The sequence below is a fragment of the Muscardinus avellanarius genome (assembly GCF_963383645.1).
Source record: "Muscardinus avellanarius genome assembly, chromosome: 3".
NCBI lineage: Eukaryota > Metazoa > Chordata > Mammalia > Rodentia > Gliridae > Muscardinus > Muscardinus avellanarius.
Window position 1 is genome coordinate 118,206,191 of NC_137788.1, and position 16,661 is coordinate 118,222,851.

The 16,661-nt window shown below is 58.0% G+C and overlaps 1 protein-coding gene across 1 annotated transcript; it reads right to left on the minus strand.

The window, feature by feature from the left end:
- Positions 1 to 536: 536 nt before the first annotated feature.
- ADAMTSL4 (ADAMTS like 4) lies at positions 537 to 13,484 on the minus strand (the record flags this gene model as incomplete). Its single annotated transcript, XM_080691609.1, has 17 exons — positions 537 to 673; positions 775 to 919; positions 2,490 to 2,669; positions 2,738 to 2,932; positions 3,715 to 3,891; positions 5,358 to 5,562; positions 6,135 to 6,264; positions 6,407 to 6,592; positions 6,678 to 6,789; positions 6,874 to 7,046; positions 8,232 to 8,436; positions 8,699 to 8,835; positions 11,671 to 11,773; positions 11,983 to 12,616; positions 12,761 to 13,101; positions 13,303 to 13,360; positions 13,465 to 13,484. 17 exons carry the CDS (start codon positions 13,482 to 13,484, stop codon positions 537 to 539), a joined length of 3,138 nt encoding a protein of 1,045 aa, XP_080547735.1.
- Between the last annotated feature and the right edge of the window lie 3,177 nt (positions 13,485 to 16,661).

Genomic DNA, 16,661 nt, shown 5'->3' on the forward strand with positions numbered 1-16,661 from the left:
CACAAAATTGGAATTGGTTGGGAGTTCACACTCTAAAAAGATCAGATTAAAGCCAGGCGTGGTGGCGCAGGCTTGTAATCCCGGCATTGGGGAGGCTGGGACAGGAGGATCGCGGTTCGCAGACAGCCTCAGCTACTTAGTGAGGCCCTCTGCAACTCAGTGAGACCCTGTTTCAAAAGAAAGAATAAAAAAAAAAAAAAAATAGGGCAGGGGGTGTAGCTCAGGGGTCGAATGCCCCTGGGCTCCATCCCTAGTACCCTAAAAAAAAGAAGAATCTCCGATTAGTAAAGTGCAAACTTACTCTCAGCTCAGAAAAGTCTCAGGAAAACAAGTACGGTGCCCTGGGCTCTGCCTGTCCGCAGGGCCCTCCGGGCAGTGCCGGGCAGCGTGAGGGGCGCACCTGGGGGGTGCTGCATGCCCAGCACCGCGCCACCAACAGGCCCAGCCGGTGTCCCCGCAGTCCCTGCCAGCCACCTGGCCACCCTCAGCCACCCTCGAGGACATCCCCGGCACCCAGCGGCCGGCGAGGCCTGGGGTCAGGCGGGCTCCGGGGGAGGCCGCTCCAGGGCGTGGGCGCACGAGCGGCAGCAGGTGGCCGTGTAGTAGGGGTAGACGCAGAGCCGGGCCTGCACCACCAGGGGGCAGTGTGGAGAGCTGTCCTTGCAGCGGTCATCTGGGGGCAGAGGAGGCCCTGGGCACAAGGCGGTCACCGGAACCACCCCCAGAGGTGCGCGTCCACTCCCGCTGGGCCGCGCCTCCGCCCTGGCTCCTTACCTGGGCGCTCGCTGCAGGGCTGGCCGTTGCAGGGTCGCTTCCTGGAGGGCCGCAGGTGAGGAGGGCACTGGGTGCCCAGGGTCTGGTTGGCGCTCAGGCACTGGACCTCTCGCGTCTGCGTGCCCCCCTCGCAGGAGCGAGAACACTGGGGAAACCAGGGCCATGGTATCAGATCCTGACAGTGCCAGGGCCCCTCTTCAAACCCACTCCAAAGAGGAATGTCTCAGTCTCCCAAGAACTGCAGGTGTGGGCCACCACACCGGCTTTTAATTTTTTATTTTCAAAGAGAGCCTCTTAGCTGAGCGTGGTGGTGCACACACTTGTAATCCCAGCATTTGGGAGGCTGAGACAAGAGGATCACAGTTTGGGGACAGCCTCAGCTACTTAGTGGGGCCCCTTGCAACTCAGTGAGACCCGCTTCAAATTAAAGAATAAAGCCAGGTGTGGTGGCGCAGGCTTGTAATCCCAGTACTTGAGAGGCTGAGACAGGAGAATCACGGTTCAGACACACTCGGCTACTTAGTGAGGCCCTTTGCAAATCAATGAGACCCTGTTTCAAACTAAAGAATAAAAAATAGGGCAGGGGGTATAGCTTGTAAGTCGAATGCCCCTGGGTTCCATCCCCAGTATGATAAAAAATAAATAAATAAATAAATAAATAAAACATAGGAGCCAGGCCAGGCAAGGTGGTACAAGCTTGTAATCCTAGTACTTGGGAGGCTGAGACAGGAAAATCGCAGTTCATAGACAGCTACTTAGTGAGACCTTTTGCAACCCAGTGAGACCCTGTTTCAAAAAATAAAGAATAAAACCAGCCAGGCGTGGTGGTGCTCATTTGTAATCCCAGCATTCTAGAAGCTGAGAGGAGGATCTCGGTTTGCGGACAGCCTCAGCTACTTAGTGAGGCCCTCTGCCAACTCAGTGAGACCCTGTTTCAAACTAAAGAATAAAAAATAGGGCTGGGGGTGTAGCTCGGAGGTAGAATGCCCCTGGGTTCCATCCCCAGTACAAAATTAAAGAATAAAAAATAGAGCTGGGGGTGTAGCTCAAAGGTAGATTACTCCTGGGTTCTATCCCCAGTATCGCAAAATATATATATATATATATATATATATATATATATATATATATATATATATATATATATATATATATATATATATAAATATAATATAGCCGGGCATAGTGGTGAATGCTTGTAATCCCAGCACTTGGGAGGCTTGAGACAGGAGGATCACACAGGTTCGAAGCCAGCCTCAGCAACTTAGTGAGACCCTGTTTCCAAATAAAAATATAAAATACATTTGGGAGTATAGTCCGGCGGTAGAAAGCGCCTGGGTTCCACCCCAGTACCACCCAAAAAAAAATATATATATATTATATATATATATATGAAAGCGCCTGGGTTCCACCCCAGTACCACCAAAACAAAAAAAAATATATATATATATATAATCCCAAACAAGCCAGGCGTGATGACGCACATTAGTAATCCCAGAATTTGTAAAGGTGAGACCGGGGGATCACAAGTTCGAGGCCAGCCTTGGTAACTTGGTAAGGCGTTCAGCAATTCAGGGCTGGGGATGTAGTTCCAAGGTAGAATGCCCCTGGGTTCCATCGAGAGAGAGAGAGAGAGAGAGAGAGAGAGAGAGAGAGAGAGAGAGAGAGAGAAGGAGGAAGGAGGAGGAGGAGAGGGAGGGCGGGGCGGCGCTCACCGCGCTCCAGGGCGTGGAGAACCAGCGGTCTTCGCAGGCCAGCCCCTCGCAGGGCTGCAGGGCGGGGGGCCGCGGCCGGCCTGAGCAGTCCCCCGGGGCGGTCACGGTGAAGTCGGCGCCCCGCTGGGCCACGCAGAGGACCTGGCGCCGCCGGCTGCCGGGGCCGCACTCGGAGGAGCACTGCGGTCGGGGAGCACGGCTGAGACCCGGCGGGGGCGCGGCGGGCGCGCCCGGCCCCCGCTGCTCACCTCGCCCCAGGGCCCCGTGTACCAGCGCCACGCCGTCTCGCAGGGGCCCCGGCTGCAGGCCCGCATGTCGGGGGGCCGGCGCCCCGGGGGGCAGCTCTGCGCGCCCGCCTCCTCCGGGGCCGCCCCGGGGGCGTCCGCGCCCCCAAGGCAGACCACCGAGCGCCGCTGGATTCCTGTGCCGCACTCGGCTGAGCACTGGGGAGAAGAAGGGAGGCTGGGGAGGGAGGCTGCAGGGCCCAGGGGCTCGGGGATGGACGTCTCAGGTCCCAGGCAATGCCCGTGGTGCCGGCCAGGCCAGGGCAAGCCTAGCGGGGTGCTCACGACCCCAGAGAACTTCCTCCCACTTATAGCTGACTTCCCTGTGCCAAACAAGTACCAGGCACTTGCTGAACATTCTGTGTGTGTTTTGGGTAATGCTGGGGGTTGAACCCAGGCTCATTCTACCTCCACTCCAGCCCGATTTGTTTTTTTTTTTTGTTGTTTTTTTTTTTGTTTTTTTTTAATGGTACTGGGGATGGAACCCAGGGGCATTCTACCTTCGAGCTACACACCCAGTCCTATTTTTTATTCTTTATTTTGAAACAGGGTCTCCCTATTTGTGGAGGGCCTCACTAAGTAGCTGGGCTAGCTGTAAACCTGCCATCTTCCTGTCTCAGCCTCTCAAGTATTATGATTACAAGCGTACACCATCACACCCAGTTCAATAAATATATTTTTTTTTGTGTGTGGTACTGGGGGTAGTACCCAGGGGCTTTTCTACCTCCAGGCTATACTCCCAGACCTACTTTATACTTTATTCGGAAACAGGGTCTAAGTTGCGGAGGGCCTAAGTAGCTGAGGCTGTCCACGATTCTCCAGTCTCAACCTCCCGAATGCTGGGATTACACGCGTGCGCCACCACCCCGGCATTCAATGTTTACTGTGTTGGAAAGCCGGGCCGCGTGTGTGGTCAGGGGGGACGGGCTGGGGGGGCCCACCTTGGCACTCCAGTCACTGTGGAACCAGGCGGTGGCACAGGGCCCCATGTCGCAGGCCTCTCTGCTGGGGGGCCGCGGGGGCCCCGAGGCACACTCCTGCTCGCTAACCTCGTCACCGTTGTTTGCAACACAGCGCACCTGCCGGCTCCTCTGGCCTCGACCGCACCGCACGGAGCACTGCAGGGAGGAGGGGGAGCCGGGGCTTTGAACCAAGACCTGCCTTTGCCCCCCCCCCCCCATGCTGGAGGCTTTGTGGGTCCCGATTCCTGATTTGTTGATTTTATTTATTTATTTTTATTATTTATTTATTTATTATTAATTTATTTATTTATTGTGGTACTGGGGATGGAACCCAGAGGCATGGTACCTCTGAGCTACAACTCCAGCCCTATTTTTTAGTCTTTTTTTTTTTTTTTTTTTTTGGTGGTACTGGGGTTCCTGGAAGCCCTTCTACCTCCGGGCTACACTCCCAGACCCATTTTTACATTTTTATTTGGAAACAGGGTCTCCTAAGCCAGCGCGCGGGGCTGGCTTCGAACCTGCGCGATCCTCCTGTCTCTGCCTCCCAAGCGCAGGGATTACAAGCGTGGGCCACCACGCCCGGCTAGTCTTTATTATTTTTGAGACAGGGTCTCACTGAGTTGCAAAGGATCTCGAAAATAGCTGAGGCTGTCTGTGAACCGCCATCCTCCTGTCTCAGCCTCCCGAATGCTGGGATTACAAGTGTGTGCCACCATGCCTGGCTTCTTCTTTTTATGTTTATGTTTATTTTATTTTATTGCGGTACTGGGAGGGAACCCAGGGGCATTCTACCTCTGAGCTACACCCCCAGCCCTATTTTTCATTTTTTATTTTGAAACAGGGTCTCACTGAGTTGCAAAGGGCCTAAGTAGTAGCTGAGGCTGTCCTTGAACTGCCATCCTCCTGTCTCAGCCTCCCGAATGCTGGGATGACAAGTGTGCGCCACCACGCCCGGTGCCCAGGCTGTTCTCAAACTCGTGATCCTCCTGCCTCAGCCTCCTAAAATACTAGGATTACAACACATCCAGCCATCACTGCCGTCCCTGTTCTAGTCTCTTATCTCACATTCGTTGGGGTTCTTTAGGAGATTTTGTTTGCAGAAGTTTCTTTTTGTTTTATGGTACTGGGAATGGAACCCAGGGATAGATCCACACTCCCAGCTCTATTTTTTTTTTTTTTAAAACAAGGTCCCATGAAGTTGCAAAAGGCCTCACTATGTAGCTGAGGCTGTTGGAGCACCGGATCCTCCCGTCTCAGCCTTCCAAGTGCTAGGATTGCAAGCATGCGCCACCTCCCCCAACTTGCAGAAGTTTTTGCGGTGAAGAACAGAATGGAAGCCGGGCGTAGTGGCGCACGCTTGTAATCCCAGGACTTGGGAGGCTGACAGGAGGATCACGGTTCGTGGACAGCCTCAGCTGGTTGGTGAAGCCCTTTGCAACTCAGTGAGACCCTGTTTCAAAATAAAGAATAAAAAACAGGGCTGGGGGGTGTAACTCAGAGGTAGAATGCCCCTGGATTCCATCCCCAGTACCACACACACACACAAAGAACAGAATGGAACACTGATGGCGGTCTCCCACCGGTACCCACTCTCCAGGGCCCTTCCCGCCCGGGCCACTCACCTGGCTCCAGGCAGAGCCAACCTCCCAGTGGCCACAGAGGCGCAGCTGACACCTCTGGGTGGCGTTGGGCTTTGGGAGATGTGCACAGCGCTCCGGAGGCACCGAAGAGCCACCCAGCCCGAACTCCTGCCGGCAGTGCAGCTGGCGGTGCTGGGTGCCCGGGCCACAGGAGCGGCTGCAGGACGTCCACTCACCAGCATCCCAGCTGTGGGCAGGACGGGGAGGCAGAGGCTGGGTGAGATGGGGAGGGCCGGGGGCCGGCACCATTAGCACTTGGGGTCAGGCTTTCTTGTGGGGGTGCGGGCTGTCAGCTCTCTGTGTGTGTGGCACTGGGGATGGAACCCAGGGGCGTTCTACCTCCCAGCTACACCCCCAGCGCTATTTTATCTTTTATTTGAAAACAGGGTCTCTTGCTAAATTGATGCAAGCCTCACTAAATTGCTGAGCCCGGCTGCAAACCTGTGATCCTTCCGTTTAAGCCTCCCAAGCACTAGGGTGAGTGGCGTGTGCCACCTCGCCCCGCTATTTTTTTGTTTTGGTTTGGTTTTGAAACAGGGTCTTGGTAAATTGCTGAGGCTGGCCTCAAACCTGAAATCCTCCCATCTCCGCCTCCCAAGTACTGGGATTACAGGCATGCGCCACCATGCCCATTCCAGATGTCAGCCTCCCTAATCTAACGGTCTCCCTGCAGCCAGGTGTGGAGTTGAGTGCAGAGTCCAGGTCTGGTCCTGAGAGCTGGGAGCGAGCCCTGGGCCAGCTGCTGCCGGCAGTACTCACTATGGCGGGCAGGGGGGGCCATGGCAAGGTTCCAGGGGAGCCGGGGGCTTGGCCCCCGCAGCACAGCTGTGTTCATCCAGTTCCTCTCCGGACTCCCGAGAAATGCAGAGGAAAAGGGGGCGCCAGACTCCTGAAGGGGGCGGAGGACAGCCAGGGAGGCTCAGGGCCTGTTTCCCTGGGACCCCAGAGCAGGGTCGAGGCGGGGGCCAGGAGTCGCGGTGCGCAGTTAGGGATGTCAGGCTGGAGACTTAGAATCTAGGGCTCAGAGTCACCTTTTCCGCAGGATGCTGAACACTCCGAGTGTCCTGCTAGTTTCCAATACCCCGCCAGGGCCCCCAGGGCCGTCCTGGGGTGAGTGGGCGCGGGCACCTGGGGGATCCGCACCTGGCGCTGCAGGGTGCCTGGGGTCCGGGGGGGCCGCGGCACCATCGCAGTGGCGGGCTCCCCCCTGAGCATCTCTGCGGGGGAGGAGCAGGCCCATCAGACGCGGCGCCATCCAGGCGCCCCTCCCTTCCTCCCTCCAGGCCCAGGGCCCAGTCTGACCAGGCTGCAGCTGAGGCCCAGGGGGCTGGGCCGTGGGGCCATGGAGGACCGGCGGAGGAGAGGAGATGATGTACTGGTAAGACACGCCCGGGTTGTCCTCCTGAAAGATCATCTGGGGAGAAGCCGGTGTGGGTGGGCGGCGAGAGGGCACAGCGCGGCCGTCCCTCCCGCCTTCGGACCCGGCGCCCAGGCTCACGTAGACATCCAGAGGCTGCCGGGTGGGGCCCTCGGCTGACAGGCTCTCCGCCTGGCCGTCCTCCCGAGGAGGGCGGTTGTACAGGAACACGGTGCCCCCCGCCGAGTAGGCCCCGGGAGGATCCACGGCCCAGTTCCCGTTGATGATGGAGCGGCCCCCGGGGCCTCGAAGTGCTGCGGGAAGAGCACTGGACAGTCAGCCCTCCACCCGCCTCCCACCTCCCCGCCAGGTTCCCCGAGGAGGGGAGACCCCCACGACCACCTTTTGGGACTTCCCTTTTGTGTGTGATACTGGAGATGGAACCTGGAGACGTTCTACCTCCGAGCTACACACCCAGCACTATAGTGTGTGTGTGTGTGTGTGTGTGTGTGTATGTGTGTGTGTGTGTGTGTGTGTGAGTCACTGGGATTGAACCCAGGGATATTCTACCTTCAAGCTACACCTCCAGACCCTTCTTTTTCTTTTCTTTCTTTCTTTCTTTCTTTTTCTTTTTCTTTTTTTTTTTTTTTGGTGGTACTGGGGGTGGAAGCGAGGGCTTTCTACCTCCAGGCTACACTCCCAGATCTATTTTATACTTTATTTGGAAACAGGGTCTCTCTAAGTTGCTGAGAGCCTCACTAAGTAGCTGGGGCTGGCTTCAAACCTGTGCGATCCTCCTGTCTCAGCCTCCCCAGTGCTGGGATTACAAGTGTGAGTCACCATGTCTGGCTTCTTTTATTTTATATTTTGAAACAGGGTCTAAGTTGCTGGGTCTGTTACCCAACCTGAGGTCCTCCTGTCTCAGCCTCCCAAGCACTAGAATTATAGGCATGAACCACCCCCAGCTCTGTTTGGCTCCGTTGCTGAGGGCAGAGTAAAGAGCCCAGGGATAGCCAGGCGTGGTGGCGCACATTGTAATCCCAGCATGCCGGAGGCTGAGACAGGAGGGTTGCAGTTCTCAGCCAGCCTCAGCTACTGAGTGAGACCCTTTGAAACTCAGTGAGACCCTGTTTCAAATAAAGAATAAAATACAGGACTAGAGGTGTAGCTTGGAAGTAGAATGCCCCTGTGTTCAATCCCTGAAACCTAAAAAAAATTAAAATAGCCGGATGTGTTGGCGCATGCGTGTAATCCCAGCGCTTGGGAGGCTGAGACAGGAGGATCGCACAGGTTGGAAGCCAGTCTCAGCTACTTAGTGAGGCTCTCAGCAACTTAGTGAGACCCTGTTTCCAAATAAAATAGAAAATAGGTCTGGGAGTACAGCCTGGAGGTAGAAAAAGCCCCTGGGTTTTTCCAGTACCACCAAAAATAAATAAATAAATAAATAAAATTAAAATAAAGAGCCCAGGGCCTGCATGGATGGGGAAATGGGTACTCACCAAGGTAGTTGGAGCTGGGCCGGTGCTGGGCTATCTGGAGCTGAGAGGCTCCTGCTGGAATCCACAGAATCTTCTGGTAGCCCAGAGGGGCCCCCCGCTCCGTGAGGTTCCCCGAAACAAGGCGACAGGTAGAATTATCGCCCCCGCAGACTCCACAGATGTCGGGACCCCTGCCGGAGCCAAGAATCCCGTCGCAGCCCGGGCTCTGGGGAGAGTTAGCCGGACAGCACCTCAGCCCCAGGTCCGCTCAGCGCCTTGCTCTGGACACCCCTGACATGGGTGTGCTTCTGAGCGGGCCGAGGGCAGGGTACACGTGCCCACGGGTCTCACAGTGCCCATCTCGGCTGTTTTGTGTTTTGTTGTTGTGCTGAGAGATGAAAGCGACTGTGTGTGTGTGTGTGTGTGTGTGTGTGTGTGTGTGTGTGTGTGCTTGTGCGCGCGTGTGTGTGTGTGCGTGCCTCCCTCACCAGACAGCGCCCAGCCACGCAGATGTCCAGGGCTCCTGGCTGACACAGGGTCCCGTCCTGGACCTTCTCGGTGTGACGGACATAGAAGCGGAAGCCCCGGGGACGGCAGTTGAGTTCACAGCGCCTGGATCCCTGAACTAGGAGACAAGGGAGAGGGGCGAGCCGGGTCAAGGTTCGCGGCGGGGCCTCTGTGCTGTCTGTGGGAAGCTGAGTTGCCCTAAATTGTCATGGATCAAAGAAATGTGAGGGCCGTGCGTGGTGGTGCACTCTTGTAATCCCAGCGCTTGGGAGGCTGAGACAGGAGGATCACACAGGTTCAAAGCCAGCCTCAGCAACTTAGTGAGGCTCTCAGCAACCTAGTGAGAGCCTGTTTCCAAATAAAATAGAAAAAAACTCTGCGAGTGTAGCCTGGAGGTAGAAAAGCCTCTGGGTTCCATCCCCAGCACCACAAATAATTAAAAAATAAGGGAGCGTGACAATTCCTCCTGCTGCCAAGCATGGTGGCAAAGACCTATAATCACAGTACTTGGGAGGCTGAGGTAGGAGGATCTAAGGTTCATGGCCAGCTTCAGCTACTTAGTGAGACTCTGTTTCAAAAAAGAGCCGGACGTGGTGACACACACTTGTAATCCCAGCATTCTGGAGGTTAAGACAGGAGGATCGCAGTTCGCGGACAGCTTCAGCTACTTAGTGAGGCCCTCCACAACTTAGTGAGACCCTGTTTATTTATTTATTTATTTATTATTGTTATTATAATTTTTGGTGGTACTGGGGGTGGAACCCAGAGGCTTTCTACCTCCGGATTATACTACCAGTCCCAGTTTTTTATATTTTATTTGGAAACAGGGTCTCACTAAGTTGCTGAGAGCCTCACTAAGTAGCTGAGGCTGGCTTCGAACCTGCGTGATTCTCCTGTCTCAGCCTCCCAAGCGCAGGGATGACAAGCGTGTGCCACCACGACCGGCCAATAATTATTATTATTATATTTTTGTGGTACTGGGGATTGAACCCATCTAACCTATACCCCCTGCCCTATTTTTATTCTTTATTTTGAAACAGGGTCTCACTGAGTTGCAAAGGGCCTCACTAAGTAGCTGAGGCTGGCTGCGAATTGCGATCCTCTGGTCTCAGCCTCCTGATGCTGGGATTACAAGTATGTGCCACCACACCCGGCTTTAATCTTTATTTTTGAAATAGTGTCTAAGTTAAAGAGGGCCTCAAAAGTAGCTGAGGCTGTCTAAGTACCTGTGCTCCTCCTGTCTCAGCCTCCCAAGTCCTGGGATTACAAGTGTGTGCCACCACACCCAGCTCCCAGCCTTATTTTATTTATTTATTTAGTTTTTGTGATATTGGGGATGGAACCCAGGGGCATTCTACCTCTGAGCTACACCCCCAGCCCTAATTTTTATTCTTTATTTTGAAACAGGGTCTCACTCAGTTGTAAAGGGGCTCACTTAGTAGCTGAGGCTGTCCGCGAACCACGATCCTCCTGTCTCAGCCTCCCAAATGCTGGGATAAGCGTGCGCCACCACGCCCCGCCTCTTTATTTTTATTGTGAAAAAGTCTCATTAGGTTGCTGAGAGTCTCACTACTTGCTGAGGCTGTCCTTGAACCTTCAATCCTCCTGTCTCAGCCTCTCAACTACTGAGATTATGAGCTGGTGTGCACCACCACGCCAGGCTCCAAGGGGCTTTTAACACGTATGATCACAGGAGCTCCGCTTTTTCTTGGTGTTCAGTCACAAGCCTCAAATGAGGTGGGTATTAACTTGGGAGCAACTGGTGTTTTACCATCCAGGATCCATGGTGCCCGCACCTTGTATAACCACTGAACATGATTCTCTCTTTACATTTTCCCACCTCCAGCCACAGGGCACCTTGGACACCTCCCTCTCCCAGCCTGAGCCCTCTGCTGACTCCCTCAGCATCCGCCCAAGTCCGGTGTGTATGCCCCGCCTCTTCTCTGTCCTGGGAAGTAAGAGGCTGGAGCCAAGCCTGGGAGCACATCTCTAATGCCAGGGCTTGGCCTCCTGAGACAGGAAGATGGAAGGTTCAAGGCCAGCCTCAGCAACTTAGTGAGACGCTCAACCATCTAGCAAGACCCTGTTTCAAAATAATGTGTGTGTGTGTGTGTGTGTGTGTGTGTGTGTGTGTGGTACTGGGGATGGAGCCCAGGGGCATTCAACCTCTGAGCCACACCCCCAGCCTTATTTCAGTCTTTATTTTTATTTTTTTATTTTTTTGGTGGTACTGGGGATGGAACCCTTCTACCTCCAGGCTACACTCCCAGATCTATTTTATATTTTATTTGGAAACAGGGTCTCTTAAGCCAGCGTGGCTGGCTTCGAACCTGCGCGATCCTCCTGTCTCTGCCTCCCAAGCGCGGGGATTAAAAGCGTGCGCCACCACGCCCGGCTTAGTCTTTATTTTGAAACAGGGTCTCACTAAGTTGTGGAGGGCCTCACATGTTGCCGAGGCTAGCCACAAACCTGCAATCCTCCTGTCTCAGCCTCCCAAGTGCGGGGATGACAACCGTGCGCTATCACGCCTGGCTACACTAAAATATTTATTTTTATTTATTATTATTTTTTTTTTTGGTGGTACTGGGGGCGGAACCCAGAGGCTTTCTACCTCCGGGCTATACTCCCAGACCTTTTTTATATTTTATTTGGAAACAGGGTCTCACTAAGTTGCTGAGAGCCTCACTCAGTAGCTGAGGCTGGCTTCGAACTCGTGTGATCCTCCTGTCTCAGCCTCCCAAGCGAAGGGATTATAAGCGTGCGCCACCACGCCCGGCTACAATAAAATATTTAAAAGGGCTGAGGGTATAGCTCAGAGGTAGAATGTCCCTGGGTTCAATCCCCAACCAACAAAATCAAAAGAAAATAAAGAAGCGGAGGACCGGAAATCATCCAGGGCTCAGAGCGGCAGCGCCCCCAACTCCCCATCATGCCGGCGGGCTGGCAAGCTCACCATCGGTGAAGGGCTCCCACTGGTACATCTGGCCCATGAACTCCTGGGAGTCGAAGGCGGCACACTGCAGGGCCCGGGGGTCTGGCTGGTCTGGGGGACAGGGCTGGGGGAGGGAGGGCAAAAATGAATGAGAACTGGCAGGAAAACCAGGGTGTGAGCTGGGGCTGCCTGGGGCAGTGGTGAGGGCCAGGTCCAAGGAAGAGCTCTGAGGCCCCACCCCGAGATCTGAGGCCTCGGTCCGGTCCGGGTCAGACAAGCTCAGGACACAGCTGGTGCCAGGGAGGGGGCGAGGAGGCGGGCGGGGGCACTCACCGCGGAGCTGCAGGCTCTCAGCTGCTCGCCTTCCCCAGGGCAGCTCGGGGCTGGGCTGCTGGGATCGAAGAGACTCCAGCGTGGCCCAGTACTCAGCAGCGGCAGCCAGCCACCTGGGTGGCGAGGGGCGGGCTCCGTGAGAGAACCCCGGGGGCTCCCCTGGGGTCTCAAGTGCCCCCGGCTCTGCTGACGCTGACTGTGACCCCGAGGGACAGAAGGGAGGGGACCAGGGTGTCGGCCTGCTACCGGGGCACTGGCCTGGGCCTGGGAATTTGGCATCCTCAGGGGGCTGGCTGAGGAGGCTGCTGTGCCAGGCACCTGGGCTCTGGGGTGGGGCTGTGTGGGGGCAGGGCCGCTTCTGGGGGTCACCTCTGTCTGAGCAGTTTTGGGATTTGGGGGCTCTGTCGAGGGGGGTGGGGTGGGGGCAAACAGCTCTGCAGGAGAAACGGGAGTTTGGGGACCCGGGTTTGCCGAGGATGGCTCTGTCCTGGGAGTCAGGGATGGAAGGGGCCCTTCCCCTCCGGAAGAGGTCTGGGGGGGCTGGGGGTGCCTGCGGCTCCGGTGCAGTGGCAGGGCAAAGGGCACTCTCCCATAACCGAACATTCCTGGCTTGATGGGGTCTCGAACCCGGGACCTGAAGAGGCATCGCAGACATGGGGTCACACCTCTGGTCACCTCTTCCCATCTCCCCGGCCTCCTCCTGACACCCAAGACCAGCCTCCAGAGCCAGGCCTCGCCCCAATCCCACACCACGCCCATGCCTGCCCTGGGGCCTCACCTGCGCACCCCCGGATCCTCCTGCCTCTCCTCTCCCCCCAGCTGGGGAGCAGGACCCCGAAGTGGGCCACCCCTTCCCCGAGGCTGTGGCCTGAGCGGCGGGTGGCCTTCCCGGGCAGCCTGGGGTCTGGTGCCCGGGCCCCAGGGGCGTTGGGCTTCTGGACGTCTAGGGAGCCGGGGAGGGAGGGGGAGGCCTGGGGGGAGTTGACAGGTCCGGCTTCTGCGCTGCACCCCCACCCCACAGGGCTGGGAGCAAGAGGCCCACTGGTCCCAGGGTCCCCAGACACCCTCGGGGCCCCGGCCCTCCTCTGGGGGTGTCTCAAGGGAGTGTCCAGACAACACCTACATAGAGAAAAAGATCACCCGGAATTAGAGCGCTCTGGGGGGGTCACACCCGGACCCGTCCACACAGGGCCAGCGGGGCCGCACTGGACGGCCTCTCCGCTGATCAAGGGGTTGGCAGGGCACCCCCGGGGGCAGGGCAGTGGGGGCTGCAGGGGTGGGGTGGGGGCCGGGCAGCAGCTCCCCCTGCCCAGGGCTCACCTCCTGGTCCAGGCAGAGCTGAGCGAGGGACAGAAGGAGCGTCAGGCAGAGCCGGGGTCTGCAACCCAAGGGGGACGGCGGTGGTCACGACCGGCCAGGGCGCCCAGAAACCAGACCCTCCCGCCCCCGTCCGCCCCCCCCCCCCGGGCCGGCCCCGCTCACCTGTGCGCCCCCGGCGCCATCTCCGCCCTCCGTGGAAGCTACTCGGGCATCGGGCCGCCAGGAGGCTCGCCTGCAAGGACAGCGCGGGCGGGCGGGGAGCCGGCGCCCCTCGGGGATGGGGCTGGGGGCGGGGAGCCGGCTGCGGGTGGGGTCTGACCTCAGCCCTCGGGTCCCTCCCCTTGGCGCCCGCCCGGCCGCGGCCCCTCCCCAGCCCGGAGGAGGGCTTCGCGGGCCGCGGAGCTCACAGCAGGGACCTCCTGGGGGCTCCCGGGGCCCCCGCTGCGCCCTCCTGGGGCTCCCCCAGGCCGAGGGAGGCCGGGCGGACCTCGGGGCGCCCCGTCTTTCCTCCCCTCTGAGCCAAGCAGGCCGCTTAGTTAGGAGAAGCTCGGCGCCGCCCACGTCCTCAGCCCCGGGATAAACTAAGCGGGTCGATGGCTTCAGCCCTGGGGAGGACCGTGACATCGCCCCTCGGGGCCAGTGTCCACCTGCGATGGCTCCATGGGCATTTATTTCACGCATAGCTATTTTTCTTCTTTTGAAAAAAAAATATTTTCTCCCCTCTATGTGTGTGTGGGAGGAGGTCCTGGGGTTGAACCCAGGCTCATTCTACCTCCAAACTACCCCCCCCCAGCCCTTTTTAATTTTGAAACAGGGTTTCACTAAATGGCTTGTAATCAGCACTTGGGAGGCTGAGACAGGAGGATCGCACAGGTTCGAAGCCAGCCTAAGCTACTTAGGCTCTCAGCAACTTAGTGAGACCCTGTTTCCAAATAAAGTATAAAATAGGTCTGGGAGTATAGCCCAGAGATAGAAAGCCCCTGAATTCTACCCCCCAAGTACCACCAAAAACAAAACAAAAAATTGGGCTGGAGGTGGAGCTCAGAGGTTCAATCCCTATAGTAACACACACACACACACACACACACACACACACACACACACACACGAGTTGCTGAGCGTCCAGTGATCCTCTTGTCTCAGCCTCCCAAGTACTGGGATTACAGGTGTGCGGCTCTAATGGTGGGGAGCCTGGGAAGAAGGGGTGCAGCCAGGGCCTCAGGGCTCCCCAGGCCCAGCCTTCTCTGGAATGCGGGAAGTCCTTGCCGGGTCTAGCTGGGAGCCCTGGGGGAGGGGCTTGGTGGAGCCTGGTCCAGGGCTCCCTCCTTCCCAGCCCCTTCCTCCTCTCTCTGAGCCCTCCCCACCCCACTCCTCCTCCAGTCTTAGTTTTGCTTTCCAGGAAAAAAACCACTGTTTCTGTTGGATCTGAAAGGCACCAGGAGAGGCATCCAAGCGGCTGGGCAGCTCCAGGGCAGGAACCGGCAGAGGGAAGGGGCCCAGGCCTTGGGGACTTGAGGGAGGGCCAGAGCTGCGTCGCTGGCCCTTGGGCTGCAAAGGGGTGCCAGTGACCTCTCCCCCTTAGCTGGCCGGCCCTGAGGTCAGCAGCTTGCCCGGGGAGGGTCTGGCCCTTGGGCTGCAAAGGGGTGCCAGTGACCTCTCCCCCTTAGCTGGCCGGCCCTGAGGTCAGCAGCTTGCCCGGGGAGGGGGCCGCATTCCACCCGGACCTGCAGCCCTCCGCCTGACTTACTTGTGGCTGAAGGGAAGGAGAGACGGGCAGTGGCCACGGCCTGCCCCTCCGAGGCTGGTCCGCTGGTCCTCTCCGCCCTGTGCGCTGCCCTGCGTGGTCTACCCAGAACACATAATCCTGTCCTCAGCCGGCTTTGCCTTTGGCAGCCCCGGGAGAGGGGTGGGGGTGACGCGCTCCTGGGGCCGGGGCCAGGCCTGGCGCCCTCGCTGGAAAAGTCCACCCCACCCTCCCGGCGCCGCTGGGCAGGGCTGGATCCCCCTCCTCTGCCGAGAGACACATGTCTGTGCTGCGCGGCCCCTGCCTGCTGCCTGTCTGCCCGGGTGAGGAAGGAGAGGTCAGAAGTGGCCTCTCCGGCGCTAGGCTGGCCCCTGCTCAGGAACCTGGGCTCCTCCTGGCCACACCTCCCTGCGCTGGCCAGTAAAGACCCAGGCGAGGGACCTGCGCAGAGCTGGGCCCTGCCCCGGGACTCACCTCTGGGAAACGGTGACCCCTGGGGGCAGGGGGCTGGACGGAAGGGCTCTGGGCTGGCGGTGGACACTCCTGTCCTGGGCCAGCGCTCCTCGGCCCTCACTGCGCCCTCCTCTCCGGGGTCCTGGGGACTATCCCAACAGGTGCCTTTCTTTCCGGCCAAGGGGCTGAGCTGTATCGAGGGCACGCGCCTGCACCCCCCCCCGCGACCCTACACTCAATTCCAGGAGTGGGACGAGGGGCTGTTCGGGGACCCGAAAAACACCCTCCTCCGCGCTTGCAGGGAGGTCTCGGGTGTTTTCCAACTTCTATGGGGCTCAGTAGGAATTTCAGCTCACCGCCCCCCCGCCCGGGTGATGGGGCCACAGTTCCCAGGGACCGGACCCCCTCCCCAGGAATTCGACCCCAGGGCTGGAGGACCTTCCCGGGCGGCGGCGGGAGCCGGCGAGGGGCGATCGCGGTCCAGCCGGGAGGACCTACCTGCGGCCCGGGCGCGCTCCGGGGCTGCGGCTCCGCGCCCGAGCCCGCAGGGCCCGCCCCGGCCCGCCCACCCCGGGCCTGCGCCCTCCAGCCCGGCCCGCCGCCCGCAGCCTCCCCGCCAGCCCGGCCTCCGGCCTCCACGTGGAGCCCGAGCCCTGCGGTTTGGATTCAGAGGACCCCTGTGCGCCTCCCGAGGCCTGGATTCTCCAACCGTAACATTTTGCGCACTGGGCAGGAGGGGAAGGAATGTGCGCTAAATTAATGTGTCAGACTGATCCCGATTCGATTTTAGCTCCAGCGCTGGCCAGCTCTCTGGTGTTGTGTGAATACTGCAGTTTCCCCAAGCCGCAGCTTCCTCATCTATATATTTATTTTATTTTATTTTATTTTTTTGCGGTAGTGGGGATGGAACCCAGGGGCATTCTACCTCCCAGCTACACCCCCAGCCCCATTTGTGTGTGTGTGTGTGTGTGTGTGTGTGTGTGTGTGTGTGTGGTACTGGGGTGGGACCCAGCGGCATTCTACCTCCGAGCTACACCCCATGCCCTATTTTTTATTCTTTATTTTGAAACAGGGTCTCACTGAGTTGCAAAGGGACTCACTAAGTAGCTGAGGCTGCCTGCGAACCGCGATCCCCCTGTCTCAGCCTCCCGAATGCTGGTGA